The sequence below is a fragment of the Buteo buteo genome, chromosome 10, assembly GCF_964188355.1.
Source record: "Buteo buteo chromosome 10, bButBut1.hap1.1, whole genome shotgun sequence".
In the NCBI taxonomy this organism is placed as follows: Eukaryota; Metazoa; Chordata; class Aves; order Accipitriformes; family Accipitridae; genus Buteo; species Buteo buteo.
The window spans coordinates 25,050,225-25,065,367 of record NC_134180.1 but is presented as its reverse complement, the minus strand read 5'-3'; the positions used below and the strand labels follow the sequence as shown (position 1 = coordinate 25,065,367).

The window sequence follows — 15,143 nt, the reverse complement described above, 5'->3', positions numbered from 1 at the left end:
GGAAGTGTTCTAGTACAACTGTGAACTTTACCTGCAAAAGTTCTTCCTTCCTCACATCGTTTATTTAAGAATCCACACTTAAGTATTTGTGCTTATACATACTTTATGTTCAAAGTAAGATATGCTATTATATTGTGTTTTCCTGGAATAACTTTTCTGTTTTGTGTGCTTTTTTTTAAGTTTTGCTGGAATGTTATCAATGGTTCAGTATCACTGCTGGCCAAAGTTGAAAAGTAAAATAATGTATAAATTAAAAACAAAACAACAACTACTAAAAAATCTTTTAGCAAATCAAATGCGTTTGAATGTGTAACAAAAAAGTTATCTTACCCAGACTCTTCCTATTGTGTGTGTTAATTTCGATATAGAATAATCACTTATAGAAATGATAGCAGGAAGGAAAGAAGAGGCAACTTTCACCTACTTTTCTGCTGTCAGACAATGGGGCAAGGTCCAGTACAACTCGTATCAAGTAGCAATATATGAATAAGTAAGCTGTATATGTTATGGTAACCTACCTTAGTAGGTCAAAGATCACTTAATTAGTGCTAGCTCAATTAGTCACAGATGTTCTTCTGTAAGAGCTATTACACTACTCATGAGTTTTGTAGAACTGAGAGGTGGTATCATTTGCATTTTACAGTATATTTTAAACCACAACTTTCTAAAATCCTCCAAAATAGAATGACGTAGAACTGTTTGCTTATAGTCACTTGGTGTTCCACGTTACTTCCTTGGAGTAAAGCATGGAAAGAAAAATGCACTGTTTCTCTATTCAAGTGGCTCTCAAAAAGTCTGTTTCCTTGGAAAAGCTTTATGTCCTCTTGGGAGGGGGAAAATTGTTATATCTAAATGCAATTATGACTTCAGTTGTAGTATTTGGGTTTTTTAGAATCATAAGTTGTCTTTTTTGAGGAACTACATTATCCTGGGTATCAGGAAAAAACTAATCAATCATGAGCTCTTTCTGCAAACAGAAGTGACTTCAGCATTGATGATCAGTGAGTGTCTTGACAGTTGAAAATGTTGCCTCCATTTAGGGAATTGACTCATAAAATCTGTTTTAAAGACCAGTGGTTCTATTTTTCCCCCCTATTGAGTATTGGAGAAAGATTTAGAGAGAGGAAGACTGAAGGAAAACCAGCGGAAGTCTGATCAGTATTCTTTGTACGTTCTCCCCTGTCAGTTAAAATCAAGAAAAAAATTTAACGCCCAAGACTTTGTCACTGAGCAAGGTCCGAAAAGACTGATTTCTGGAATGTTTGGGGTTTTTTTTAAGAATAAAAAGTATTGAAATAAAACTTTAAACTAATCTTTACTATTTTCCTAAATGATGTTTTGTGCTGTAATACAAATACTGTCTGGTTGTGTACAAACACAAACAACAAATGTTTCTCTTCTAGCAGCTGCTGTTACTAGGGGATAGCAGTTTGTTGTTATGAATTACTATGTTAATTGAATGCAAGTGATCTCAACCTTACTGACAATGTGTGGGTGGGGATTGTAATTCATATTTGTGCCATAATAATAAAAAAAAAAAATATGGCAAAAACTGTTGAAATGCTGAACTCTTCACCCTCTTGCCCCTCAACCTTTACACTTCTGCTTTGGTTCACCTAAGCATTGTAGTTTTTTAAAGAAAGACACTAAACCCATATTAAATAAACACTCAAAAATGTTAACTGTTAAAATAGGGTTATACAGTATAGGATTGTAAAAGGAAAAAAAGCTGTAGTGTACAACATTTGTAAAATAAAATGAAGTTATATGTTACCTTTCATCCACAAAAATGTAATCCTGTGTCTGTTTTATGGCCTTTGTCTTGAATATTAGATATCATTGGTTCAAACAAGAAGCAGCAGAATATCTCCTTGATTGCTTCAAAAATAAAACCTTAAGGGATGCTACGTAAAGGAGCTGGATATTGTCTGTTATCCCTCTAGTGAGAATTTTTCCTGAGTATCCATGTAGTTTAAAATAAAGTACTTGCACAACTGGAGAATGAAGTTGGATTACTTTCAAAAAGGTATTTAACTCATACAGCTTTCTGCTGGAAGAAGGGACTGGAAGGAGTAAAAGAAGGTAATTAGGGTAAAGAGTTTGGAACTGCAAGATTAGGGAAAGGGAATAAAAGGAATGGAGTTAATAGGAAGGAATTTGTAATATATGGAAAGGTGACAAAATAAAAGGTTTTAGGAAAGGCCAGTGTGTCTAGGAGCAGATTCTATCACCCAGCTGTGTCCATTAGGATCCAAGAGGATGCTAGGGTATGGACATCTAATTTTGTGTGAATTGAACTACTGAAACCCAAGTGTTTGGCATCCCTCCTGTGGAGAGAAAAATGCATAAAGGAAGAACAATGTATGCTTGGGACTTTAGAGGTTAGACATGCTTAAAGCAACGGGAAAGGCTCATTTAAGTTGAGAGAGGTCAACAGAGTTGTTGACACAGTGTATATCGAATAGGGTTTTACACAGTTAATCTTGGGTGACACATGACGTATGCACTTGCCTGTCATTGGGCTTCTCAGCTTTTTTCTTCTGACAGTGGAAATAGATGTTTTGCTTATGTCATTGGCTGGACTGCCCATGAACCTACAGTTTGGCAGTGTTTAAGTATGATCAGAAGTGATAGATGTGTTCAAACATTTGGAGGAGCTTTTCAGTATAACACAGAAGTTTAAACATAGCAAGTGGCAGTTGTAACTCGAAGCAAGTCATGCATTTTTATTTCATTTTTGTATATTTAGGATGTTATTATCTTTTGTTAGTTTGCCTCATTTCATTAGGTTCTGAAGATGTTTGGGTGAGCCTTGCTAGTGTACTTTGCATGAAGGGACCTGTTCTAGTTGAGTCCCCCATGACTGTTTGGTAAGAAGAGTGAAATTACGTTGCTGCAGATTAATAGACTGCTTCCATGTATGTAAAAGCTTTAAAAGGAACCTGTGCTGCTTTGTGAAAAGGTGGCAGGTGTCAAAAAAAAAACAACAACAAAAAACCTACATTAAAGTAGGTTTATCCAGAATGTGAATATGACTGTTCAGTCCACTACTTGCTGTATGTGCACTAGCATTTAGAAAAAAAACCCAACAAAAAACAAAAAGAAAGACAAAACATACTGATAGGATTACTAGAAAATGCATCTAAAATCTAATCTTGTAGAAAAACCTGCCTGGGGCTCAGAAAAGCTGTCTTCAGCTGGAGGGTACAGAGACAGGAGAAACCAGATGACTCAGCCCTACTCCTAGCATTCAGAATGCCTTTGTTTTGGGCCTGGGTAGTTAATTAGTGGTTTCTCTCTTAAGTTGCATAAAATGATTGCTGTCTAAGCCAAGATTTAGCGTGTGTGCAATAATCTGAAACTATTTTCTTTTTTGCTTTGCAAGGAACTAGCTAGAAGTCTTTCTGCTGTTATCCATGAGGGAGAGCTACAGCCACAGCGCAGGCGAGAGCACAAGCTTCTGGAAAAACTAATAGCTCTAAGGTTTTTCTTTACGTGTTACTTTGTTATCGAGATGCAGACTTCTACTGAAGCTTAGAATTTCCTCTACAACAGCTCTGCTTTGTTGCCACCTTCTCAAATGCTTGTAGAAACTTTTTGAGCTTTAGCAATGCAGAGCAATTCAGAACACCTGCTTGTAGTGACATAGCTGACTGTGACCTTCTCAGAGTCCTCTTGGTTGCCTGAACACATTCCCCTCACATTATATTTGTTATGCTGTGACTAGCCACCAACCTAGAGCCAAGAAACACATGCTCCGGATTTCTGTGTGCGCTCAGTGCGTACTGCGTAAATGGGCATGCTTTTGGACTATGTCCAGGCTTCTGAGTAAGGCTGCTGCCCTTGACCTGAAATAACTGTACTGTTCCTCTCTCTACCTCTTTGTGGTGTGTGCAATATGAAGCTATGTCTACCAATGAGTGTGCTATGAGCAACAGTATACTGTTCTCATTATAGCTGTTATTTCTTCACACTGTAACATGGTATGCTGTTGCATTCTGTCTTTAGTAATTTGAATTGTATTCTGTCTTTACATTGTCTCAGTAGTATCTTGACTGCAAAACTAATCTGAAAACTGCACAAATAATCAGGAACTATTACAAAATCATTTATCTTGAGTGGTGTTTTTTAAAGCTATGAAAATTGTTCAGTAACATTCTAGAATGTAAGGTCTGCAAAACACAAATACAAAGGTTGCTTAGAGGTAACAACTCTTTGAAAAGCTCCACTTAACCCTAAACCAGATATTCTTCCTTTGTACTGTGTTGAGCAGAAGCTAGGCATCCTACTCTACGGAAGGAAGGTAGCATGACCTGAAAATTGTAGCTTTTTTTGTTAGTTAAGCACAGCGTAACATTTTCAAACCCTTATTTCTTCTTCACCTGCCATTAAACTAGAAGTCTTGCTTATCTCTCGCTTTATCTGCAATTCCCTATTATGCTTATCTTGGTGTAGATTGCTTCCACCAAACTTTCTTCTGGAAGGAGACAGATATTTCTAGAGACAGTAATCATTCAACTTTTTCCTGTTTGCTAGTAAATACCACAGAGCTAGTATTCCAGAGACCTTTCAGTAACTAGACTCAATGGCCTCTTGAGGCTTTTCCCAGTTTCTCAAATCACTTTCTTCTTCAGTAGTGTTGAGAATGATCCTTTTTGAGTAACCACCATTGTTGCATGTTTCTTTAGAGAGAATAGTTTCACTGGTATGGAAATAGAGTTAACCCCAAAGACTGAGTGCTGTGACCAACACTTATTTGGAGACTGAAATTATGTGGTATTATCATGAAGTTTTCTGCCTGCCCCAATGCTATGCTGCTGCCCTGAAAGTAGGATCAGCTGCCAAATGCCTGTAGAGTCCTGAAACTCTTTATTAGTTTCTTTAAAGCATCTAGCTGGGTTTGGCTGATCAGGTTTCTTGATGTTGCAGAGAAGTGTTTTGTTGTATTGCCTACTGTCTATGGGGTAAGTACTTGCCTATTTACTTATCTTTAGCTAGTTGCTATTCAGTTACCATGCATGTATGAATGAAAAGTTTGGTGTAGTTGTGTCATCTGCCGGGACTGCTGCTGATACCTTTCTTCACTTGTTGCATGCATGTTTGCTGTATAAGCTCTGTGCAGTTAAATAATGGGTAGCAGGCTACATCTGAGATGCTGCTTTTCCTGAAACTTCTTCAGGTGATACATGTCCCATTATATCTCTAACCTGTTCATGTTGTTTTATTAAAAAAAAAAAAGTAAAATCATAGAATGATTTAGGATAGAAGGCACCTTAAGAGGTCACTTAATCCAAGTGCCTGCTCAAAGCAGGATCCACACTGAATTCAGACTGCGTTGTTGAGGGCTTTGTGCAGATGGATCTTGACAACATCCAATGACAGATTCCACAGTCTTTGGACAACTTGTTACAATACTCTGTTATTGTAATAGTGATTTTTTTTTTCTCTTGTGTCTAGTTAGATACAAGAAAATTCAGTTCATGTCTGTTGTCTGTCTTCTGCTGTGTGCCCATGTAAAGAGTCTGAGTCTGGCTCTGTCTCCTCAGTGGCCTCTGAAGTAATGAGAAGCTGCTGTCAGGTTCTCCCAGTGCTGTTTTTTCTCCAGGATGATCAAGCCCTCTTCCTTCAGCTTCTCATTATAGGGCTAGTGCTCCATGCTCCTGACCATCATGATGGCCCTCTGCTGAACCTGTCAAGTTTATCAATTTTTTTTTTTGTTTTTGTACTGGGGGTCCAAAACTGATCATAGTACTCCCTATCATAAATGGTAACCTTGATAAGGAGTGTCTAAGACATTACTGTAGTTAAAAGTGGCTTTTCATGGATGCGTACTGTAGTCACTGAAGTGTTTGATTTGAGTCTGACTTTAAACACTGTGAGCATAGAGGATCATTTTGAAAGAATGCTTTGGTTTATTTAGCATGAAGGTAGCAGTCAGAGGAAACACCATGAAAATGGATGTAGATTAAACTCATACTGATCTTTGTGTTTTGTTACGATAGTCATGTGAAGTGATGAAAGTTGTGGGTTTTTTAACTATCATTTTAATAGGACTAAGTCTTCACAGAAGCTCCTTCTTTCCCCATCCCCAGTATAAAGGAAGACTCTTACAGAATTACTTAGTCTAGATATTCTGGAAGTTTATTCTTTAGATCATCTGAATTAAAAGTATTCTGTATCTCATTCTACATGATTTGTTCTTGGCTTTGTGGTCTGCATTGCTGCAGAGGGGTTGCTGCAACAACCATGGTGATCTATGGATGAAGTTCTGCCTTTGAAAGTAGAATTTGACTTATTGATTGCTTTAAAATTTAAGCCTGAAACTGTGGAAGTTTGGAGAAAGACTGGACTAGTGTAGTAGTAGTACCTGCTGAATACAGGCAGAGAGATGTATATAATTAAGATTTTTAATGCTTCCTAGAAAATTGTAAAGAAACTATGCAGAAACACTTTTTAAGTATTGTTTCATGTTGGAATATTCTGTGTTCCTATCATTATCCAAAACTATTCCTATCCAAATCAATAGATTTGGCTCAGTGTTAGAAATATTTTAGTACCATAACTGTTCTTATCTCTTTTTCTATATATTGTCAGGGTAACTGTCCTGGTTTCAGCTGGGATAGAGTTAATTGTCTTCCTGGTAGCTGGTATAGTGCAATGTTTCTGAGCTAGGTCAGAGAAGAATGTTGATAACACTGATGTTTTCAGTTGTTGCTAAGTAATGTTTAGTCTAAAGTCAAAGATTTTTCAGCTTCTAATGACCAGCCAGCAAGAAGGCTGGAGGGGCACAAGAAGTTGGGAGGTGACACAGCCAGGACAGCTGACCCAAACTGGCCAAAGGGGTATTCCATACCATGTGATGTCATGCCAAATATATAAACTGTGGGGAGTTGGCCTGGGGGATTGGCGCTGGGGGACTAACTGGGCGTTGATCGGCTGGTGGTGAGCAATTGCACTGTGCATCATTTGTATATTCCAATCCTCTTATTATTACTGTTGTCATTTTGTTAGTGTTATCATTATCAGTTTCTTCTTTTCTGTTCTATTAAACTGTTATCTCAACCCATGAGTTTTACTTCTTTTCCCAATTTTCTCCCCTATCCTACTGGGTGTGGGGGGCGGTGAGTGAGTGGCTGTGTGGTGCTTAGTTACTGGCTGGGGTTAAACCATGACAGTAACCCTTTTCAAAAACCTCATTCTCACCACCCCTCCTTGTTTGTGAGGGCATGAAGGAAGCTCAAAAGTCAGAGTCTGCCCATCATCTACTTGCTACTTAATGAAGTCTGTTATTTCATTACTGTATTGGCAGATCTTTTTTCATAACTGCCTGACAGTAACTTAGTTTCAGTCAAGCATCTTCCATGTGGAAAAACTGAAAAGCAAGTAGATATTGGAGATGAGTTATAGTAATTTAAGTACTTCTGCTACACAACTCTGTATTCTATTGGTACAGTAAGAGCTTGGAAGAAAGCTAGCTTTTATGTTTCTACAGGTTTTATTATTTCAGAGAAATAAATTAGAGCAGTTCAATATAAAAGTTTTTGTGTAGTTTTGCGTAAATGTTACTGTATTAATTTGTGCTTGATTCATGCTTCCAAAATACTCTCTACATTTGTAAACTGTTATGGTTCAGTTTAAAATCACATTGTTATTTTTAAGCTGCAGTTAGGCACTCATAAGTCTAGAAATGTAATAATTTACATTCGTGGGTGAGGTATTTTATGGTGTATGCCATAGTTTTTTTTTTCTTGCCATAAAGACATCTTTTGAATATTTGTTCTTGTAGTCTTATTTTGTCAGCTTACCTCTTTTTTTTTTTTTTTTTTTTGGGGGGGGGGGTGTCACCTAAAGCAAGGTCCTGTATTCTCTTAGTATCTGTAATGTAACTATTGAATTTTTTGATTAAAATCTAATGCCTCATGGGAACTGATGGCTGGAACTAAAAAAGCAATCCAAGTCCAGGGCAGGGCAGGAGAAAAATCTCAGGACTTTCTGATATAGAAGGAAAAGAGTAGAAATGAATGGTGAGTGATCGCTGCACAGTTCTGACTTTGAGGTAGAGAGGAACAGAAATGTGTTCCCTATGGAACATGTTTCACATCATTGCTGAATCCATGCTACTCCCATTCAAACTGTTTGGAAGTTGTTTTTGCTTTGAGATCTTCCATTGTCCCAGCCAGTCCAGCTTCAGCCTCAATATATACACTCAGAGAAGGGCCTCATTGTGAGTACCTTGTGATGAAGTGAGAGTAACTACACTAAAGATCAAAAATACAGCTCTTCTGCAATTCGATGTTAGCTCTCTGAATTATAGTAATATTGACTGAATAAGCGTGTCATAAATTGTACTAACCCAAGCTATATCGTTAGCTGTTACCCTGCCACATCGCCAAGTCAAGCATCAGTAGTGCTTGAGCTTTGAGGTACTCCTGTGATAATAAAAAACATAGTTTAACTCAAACTGGAGAGCAATATGTGTGGATAGGGTAATCACTAAAGTTAACATTGCAGTAAAAGGCAGCCTTATGTTTCTGTTCCAAGGAGTCCTTACACTGTGCTGCTCAATGATGGCCCCTATACCAGAGGAGTTATTTGCAGCAGAGAATTTGGACAGCATGTAGCACTTGCCTTCCTTCACCAATAAGGCTTGTGATGCCCTAGCATTAAGTAAATGAGAGATCTGTAATAATAGAGAGCTTGAATCTATTCCAAATGTTAGAGCTCTCTGTTGTAACCGGATAGTCTTGTATTCTTGCTGACTAATTGAGGGTGTTATTTAGTCTTTAAATTCAACGAGAATGCAGACACAATTCTCACAAAAAAAGTTCTACAATAGTATAATAGAGTCTGGAGTAGTGCCAGTAGGTATCAGACTGAAGAAATGAGACTTTTGAGAAGGAAAAGTTCTGCAGTAATCAGCCTGTGGAAGTTTTATTCCAGGCAGAACTATGGCACAGTCTTTTGTTGCAAGTAAAATGGTTTTACTTCTTGAAATAACAATGGATTATTATTTTTTTTAATAGCAAGAGCAATGCTTTTTGAGCTATGTAGCCACATTTATTTTCTGCTTCTAGACAATCCATACTTCATATATAACATTGTTTCCTTTCTTATTGAAGTATTAATCTTGTTTTGAGTTTGCATGAATTTTTTTAGAAAAAGAGAACAAAGCACTATTAAAGCTCTTTTTTGTTAGGTTTTGAATTTACAAATACTTGATTTTTATCTTTAGAATTTATATTTATAAAGTTTATTAATTGTGAACTCATTTAATTAGAAGTTCACTTTCTGAACAGTCATTTCTCTAATGCATGATCAGTTTCAGCTCAGTAGTTTCAGCTGCTGAATTTCTCTGAACAGCTACTGTAGGAAAAGTTGTATCAATAAATACATCAAAGGTATTCAACTGAGAATAATTCTGGGCCTCATATTACTATTTTAATGTATTCACTTCTGATCCTTTTAAAGCTGAAATAGTTGTGTATTATGAGTGTTGTGACTTAAAACATTGGCAGGCCTTGAGGCAGCAAAACTAGGAATTATTATAGCATATCTGGAAGAGCCACATACTTTCATTTTGTTATGGCAAGTCGTGAATCACCTAGGGAAATAGCCACATGGTTTGATAACGACTTATTCATGCTGAAGAATACTGCTTTACTCCTAGTCCCAAATGAGACGTGATTGGACTGATACATACTCAAGGACACTTTTTAAAAAAATAGGTCAATCTTTTGTACTTTGGAAAATTACAAGATGTATTGAGAAGTTTCTTGTACCTGCGATACATTGCTCCTCTGTCACCAGGATGTAGTCTCTAACTAGATTGTTTCTTAGACTTGCGTACTCTTACCGTTTCTGCAGACATACTTCCCTCATGGCCTGATTAAGTGTTATATCTCTTCTGAACTTCTATTAAGTTATTTCTTCCCCAGTCTGCCCTCTGCTGCTTTTCATGTTCTTTGTTCTGGCTTTTGCACAAGTAGTCTTACAAGATGTTTCTCTTTTCCTCTCAGGCTTCCATCTCACCATTACCTTCAATTAAGTTCTTGTTAAACTGGCATCTCTCCCTTCTCACTTTTGTGGTTTCTTCCTTCTCTTCTTTTCTCATATTCTCCTGCTACCTTGCCTCTTCCTTCCATAATAATTAAGTTATTTCTTTTCATTGGTCAGTGACATTCACAGGTCTTTCTAATCATCATAAACTAAAATAAGCATGGTTTCATCCTAGATGTGCTCTTTGCAGAGCTTTAAAGCACAAGTGCACAATGATGCTGTTTCTACAGTTGCAAGATAACTGGTTGTGTGTCAGTCTGCAGTTGTTTTGCTGTTGTAGGCAGGAGGAGCAGTGCCTTTCATACTTTCTGCTTCCCTGTAGATTCCTAGATGCTGTCTTGAAAGTGTATGAATATTATAGTTTTAAGGCAGCCTGTTCTCAGTGTTTTAGTATGATGGTTGAGAAATGGGAGATTACAATTTAATATGGTTAGCTGTCACTTTTAAACTACATAAATGCATAAGCTCTCCCAACAGCTTCATGTGCTTATCTGATGCTTAATGTTCAGAAATGAATAAAGACAAACTATAACTGTCTTATATGTCAGCTTGCCTTCCTTAAAAGGAGAGGAAGAATAGCATTGTACTTTCAAATGTTTGTTTGGCACTAGTTGATAAATATTTTTCCTCTAACTGTTCTGTAAAATGCAGGGGAAGGAAAAAGGACAGAATAAAAACTAACTCCCCTTCCAGTGCACACCTTTGCAGGAACTAGGTTTCACAGGATCTGACTTTTTTTCCCCTGCAGCACATATTTATGAAAAAATAATCTTTATATATAGTTAAATGTGTTATTTGAAAGTCAGCTATAATGCAAAACAAATCTGTTTGGTTTATGTAGATAGTGCAAAACATCAAAGTTGTGTTGCTTGAATTGCTGAATGTGCATTCATGTAATTCTCATTTGTGGTCAGTGGAACCATGTAGCCATGCTTGCAAAGTATATGTGAGAAACAAACACTAGGAACCGATGACACAGAAGCTAAAGTAAAGCAAAACTCGGAGATGAAAGAGGGAGACTTAGTTTCCCTACGTGAAACTGAATAATGAAAGGAGTAAGGTTTCATTGAAATTGTATAAAAACAGCTCATAGGTTTGACATAAAAGGTAGCCCTGCTGTGAAGACACTGTACTGCTTTGAAAGAAATAGATAGGGATATAATCCCAAGCTTTCCTTTTTGTCTCTTCTGTGTAGAGTTCAGGACAAAGAAAAGTGTGTTAATAACAAGTAAAATACTTTATTTTTTCATCTACAGTAAAAGAAGTGGAAAACAAGCCTTGCAGAACACTGAGGTAATTCTTTCTTCATTAATATGTTTTTAATAATTTTAAATACTGATTTTTTTAAAGTCCCATAATTGTAGTTTTATTTTGGAGAGAATAGTGGCTATGGTGCAAATGTGGTTTGAATGATACTTTCAGACTTGCATTGGTGAAATAAATGGAATAATCGGGTTAATCACACGTAGCTGATGTTTGACCAAGTAATGATATATTCTTGACATGTACCATGTGCTTTTTCATTTTTTTTGTGCCTTCTGAATGTTTAAGGACTAGTGTTGTAAGTTTGGCTGTATGCATAGCAACAAACAGCTGCCTGTAGATTTGGTATGACTTGTATTTGCTTTTTATTTAAAAGAAAAAAGTATGGAACAAGATGTAGAGTCTGACAATTTCTAACAAGTACTTCAAACTTCTGGTAGGAGGTTTGGCATTTCCCTGGTCTTTTGTGTGTCTGTTAATTCATTTATTTGAAAAGGATATGTTATAACCCTTTAAGTCAAGTTTTTTGTTTCATGTTCAAATAAAACATGACAGCCCAAAGGACAGAGCCCATGGTTAGAAATATTGGATCATATGATGGTGTGAATAGATAACTATTCCATGTACTTCCATCTTTGCTGAAAATTGAAGAAAAGGCTTGCACTGGATAAATATAAAGGTGTATACAAGCATCCTGTTAGCTTCTAGCCAGACCTTGACTGCACTATCTGCCATAAACACTTGTATTTTGCATAGCTATACCTATCTGTAAAAATCTTAACTAGCTTTCTCTTATTCCTACCCATCTTGGATATAATTATACTGAATAAGGAATTAACAGTCTAAGGAAAAAGCCCTCTGGGAAAGAAGATATTGGATTAATAGAAATGCAACACAAGTAGAAATGGGGAAGAGATGGATAGAGAGGAAGAATAGGTTTGGCTCAGACATCAAATATGTCTAGTCAGGTACTCCTAGAAATTTTGCACATCAGACATTGCGTTTGTCTTTTCTATTACAGAAAAGCAATAACATGTGTAGGGTCATGCTTCATTAGGCCTGGACAGTAGTCTTTAGTTGTTGGGATTGCTTGGATTTTTTTGTGTAAATAATTTTTAATTAAAATATTTTTATTATCTACCATATAGCATCCTCTCTGGCTAGAATTTTTATCCATAGTTTGTGTTCACATATTTTTTTAAAAAGGACAGGACTATAGTTGACTTCATCCCATGAAAAACAAGTGTAGGCTTATTCACAGAGCATTCAGAGTATATTTGTGTTTGCTGGGGCTCAGAGCTCACACTTGTTGCCCATCATGTTGCAGATGTAAACAGTAAGTGAAGAGATTAAGTTGGGCTCTTTGTGCAAGTTTCTGTGGTTTAATCATCCTTGGAAATAAAAAAAAAAAAATAGAGTGCTTGATAGGATTGTCTCAGTTGATTAATGGTGAATCACAGGCTACTGTATTTGTCTTCCCTATCCTGTCTCCCTAGTTTTCTCTTTGAGGTTTCCTGTCTGAGTATGTTGTAGTATTACTATAGGCATTGATAACTTATGCTTCACGTGAGTTTTGGGTAGCAAAGATAGCAGGGTTAGGTTGATTAGGCAGGACTTGTTTTAAGTACACATGTATGCCCTTTTAGTCTGTTTTCGGGACTGAATCCTTATGTCACAACTGTGAAAGGAAAGAAGGAAAACAAAGGAAATAAAGAAAAGATACCTGGACCATTAGCTTGTTAAAAAGTATTCAGGTTAGTAGGACAGAAGATAGGGTTATATGGAGTAAACAAATGCAACTGACCCAAATAAACAGTGTTTGGGTATAGGAGGGTTTTTAAGTCTAGTAGATTTAGTTCACTGGGAATGTGTTGCACTGTTTTTTAGAAGTAAAGGAATAACAAATTCTGGTTTCACTTCAAGCAAGTTTGGGCTGTACAGTCAAGGAGTTTAAACCTTTAATTGTCTAGAGAAATGATGGAAGGCATCTTTAGAAGACACCATCAGCCAGTATTTTTAGAGACAAGCAATGTTAAGAGATGGCACATTGCATTATAACTTGTAATTGGATGTTTTAATGCTGTGCTCTGCATTGTTCATGTATCACTTAACGTAGATTTGAAATAAGTATTATTTTGTATCATGGCAGCTGCTTCCTATTGCAATTTGATTTGATAGCTTAGTTCTCTTAGAATTTCTGTTAGCTGTGAGGGCATATGCTCCCAATCTTACATTTCATTTAACTTGTGTAAGCAAGTCTTTAATTGGAGGGAAATATTGCAAATGCTGCAGAAGGAAGGTAGCTGTAAATAACTTGGATAGGGAAAATATCACATCAACATTTAAATAATACATTACCAAAAAAATAAAAATCTCACTTTTCTTGTTTTGCTTGTTCTATGTGCAGCAGAAAGAGGGAAAGAAGGAGCGAGCAATGGTGGACAGAGTGTTTATTGCAAGAATATGTCGAATCCTGAAAATAATGGTCCCTAGAACACTTTGTAAAGAGGTAAGCATTGCCTGCACTAACAAATAAAAGTGGGTGTTTTTGGAGTCAAGTTGTCTTTCATAATTATACCAGCATTTAAACAAAAGCATATAATTTACTTGAATAGGACTAAATTATACTACATGTTTTAAAATAGCAACACGGCAATATAAAAATCTGCATGTATGTTCAGCTGTTAGATAGCTGAAGTTGCATTCTGCTTTGAATTACAAGATAAGCCATTTACTGTCAGCTAGTAACTACTGTCTGTGGTATATCTCTTAAAAGGGCATCCAGGTTTTGCTTGATTCGATGCAAGATAGTACACTTCTCTGTGCAAGTGCTTCCTATCTTTAAATAGCATGCTGTTCATCCATAATTTTGCTTTTGTAACTTACATCTAGGCCAACCCTTATTAGAAAGTGAATTTGTCAACGTCTGTTAGCATCATTTCAGGAAAGCTATGCAGACTGGAATTTAGCAAGATAAAATTGTTTGCCTCGGCGTCTTTCTCATGCTTTCCAGAACACTTAAGTTTTTTTTAAAAGAGTGTTAGTTGAGCTCAGAATGTAAGTGATAAACTGTAATAGAACTTCAACATACATCAGGCACAAGGGCAATGAATTCCAATGTACAGAATGTAGAGCAAGCATGGCAGCCAGCTAGCCTGGATGAACAGGGACCTTTGACAGCTCATTCACGAAAAGGAAGTACACAGAAGGTAGAAGCATGGATGGGAATGCCTCTGAGGGTGCTGACAGTGCTGACAAAGCTGGCCTCCATCAACTTGAAAAGGTCATGGCCATCAGAAGAGGTTACTGATAATCCCCAAGAAACCCAAACGTCGCACCCATCTTTGAAAACAAGTATACTGGAAGCTACAGGCTAGCCAGCCTCACCATATTCCTAGTAAGGTTCTGAGTAAATCATCCTGGAAGCTAACTCCAGCCACATGAAGGACAAAACGTGATTGCAAACAGCCAACTTGGATTTATGAATGGCAGATGATGCCTTACTAACATGATTGCTCTCTGTGCTGAGATGACTGGCTCTCTGAATAAGGGAAGAACCAAAGATGTTGAATACTTTGATTTTATCAAGGCCTTGAGACTAAGGTCTCCCCTAGTATCTTGGTAACCAAACTCTATTGGCTGGATGAGTGAACAATGAAGTGGATGGAAAACTGGCTGGACTGTTGGGCTTAAAGGTTTTTGGTCAATGGTACAGGGTCTGACTGGTGACTGGTTACTAGTGGCCTTGTTTTGAGTGTGGAGTTAAGAGTAGGTGACCTTCAGAAGTCCCTTGCAACCTATATGAACCTATGCTTACGGCAGAA

The 15,143-nt window shown here is 37.0% G+C and overlaps 1 protein-coding gene across 3 annotated transcripts in view; it reads left to right on the top strand.

The window, feature by feature from the left end:
* Positions 1-15,143, top strand: part of ABCD3 (ATP binding cassette subfamily D member 3) — a 33,993-nt gene that overhangs the window by 3,051 nt on the left and 15,799 nt on the right. For 2 of the 3 annotated variants that reach the window (XM_075038955.1, XM_075038957.1), the window contains exons 2-3: positions 11,313-11,349; positions 13,727-13,828. In XM_075038955.1, coding sequence (XP_074895056.1) covers positions 11,313-11,349; positions 13,727-13,828 — 139 coding nt within the window. The remainder of the gene's footprint in view (positions 1-11,312; positions 11,350-13,726; positions 13,829-15,143) is intronic. The other variant, XM_075038956.1, reaches the window with a different exon arrangement.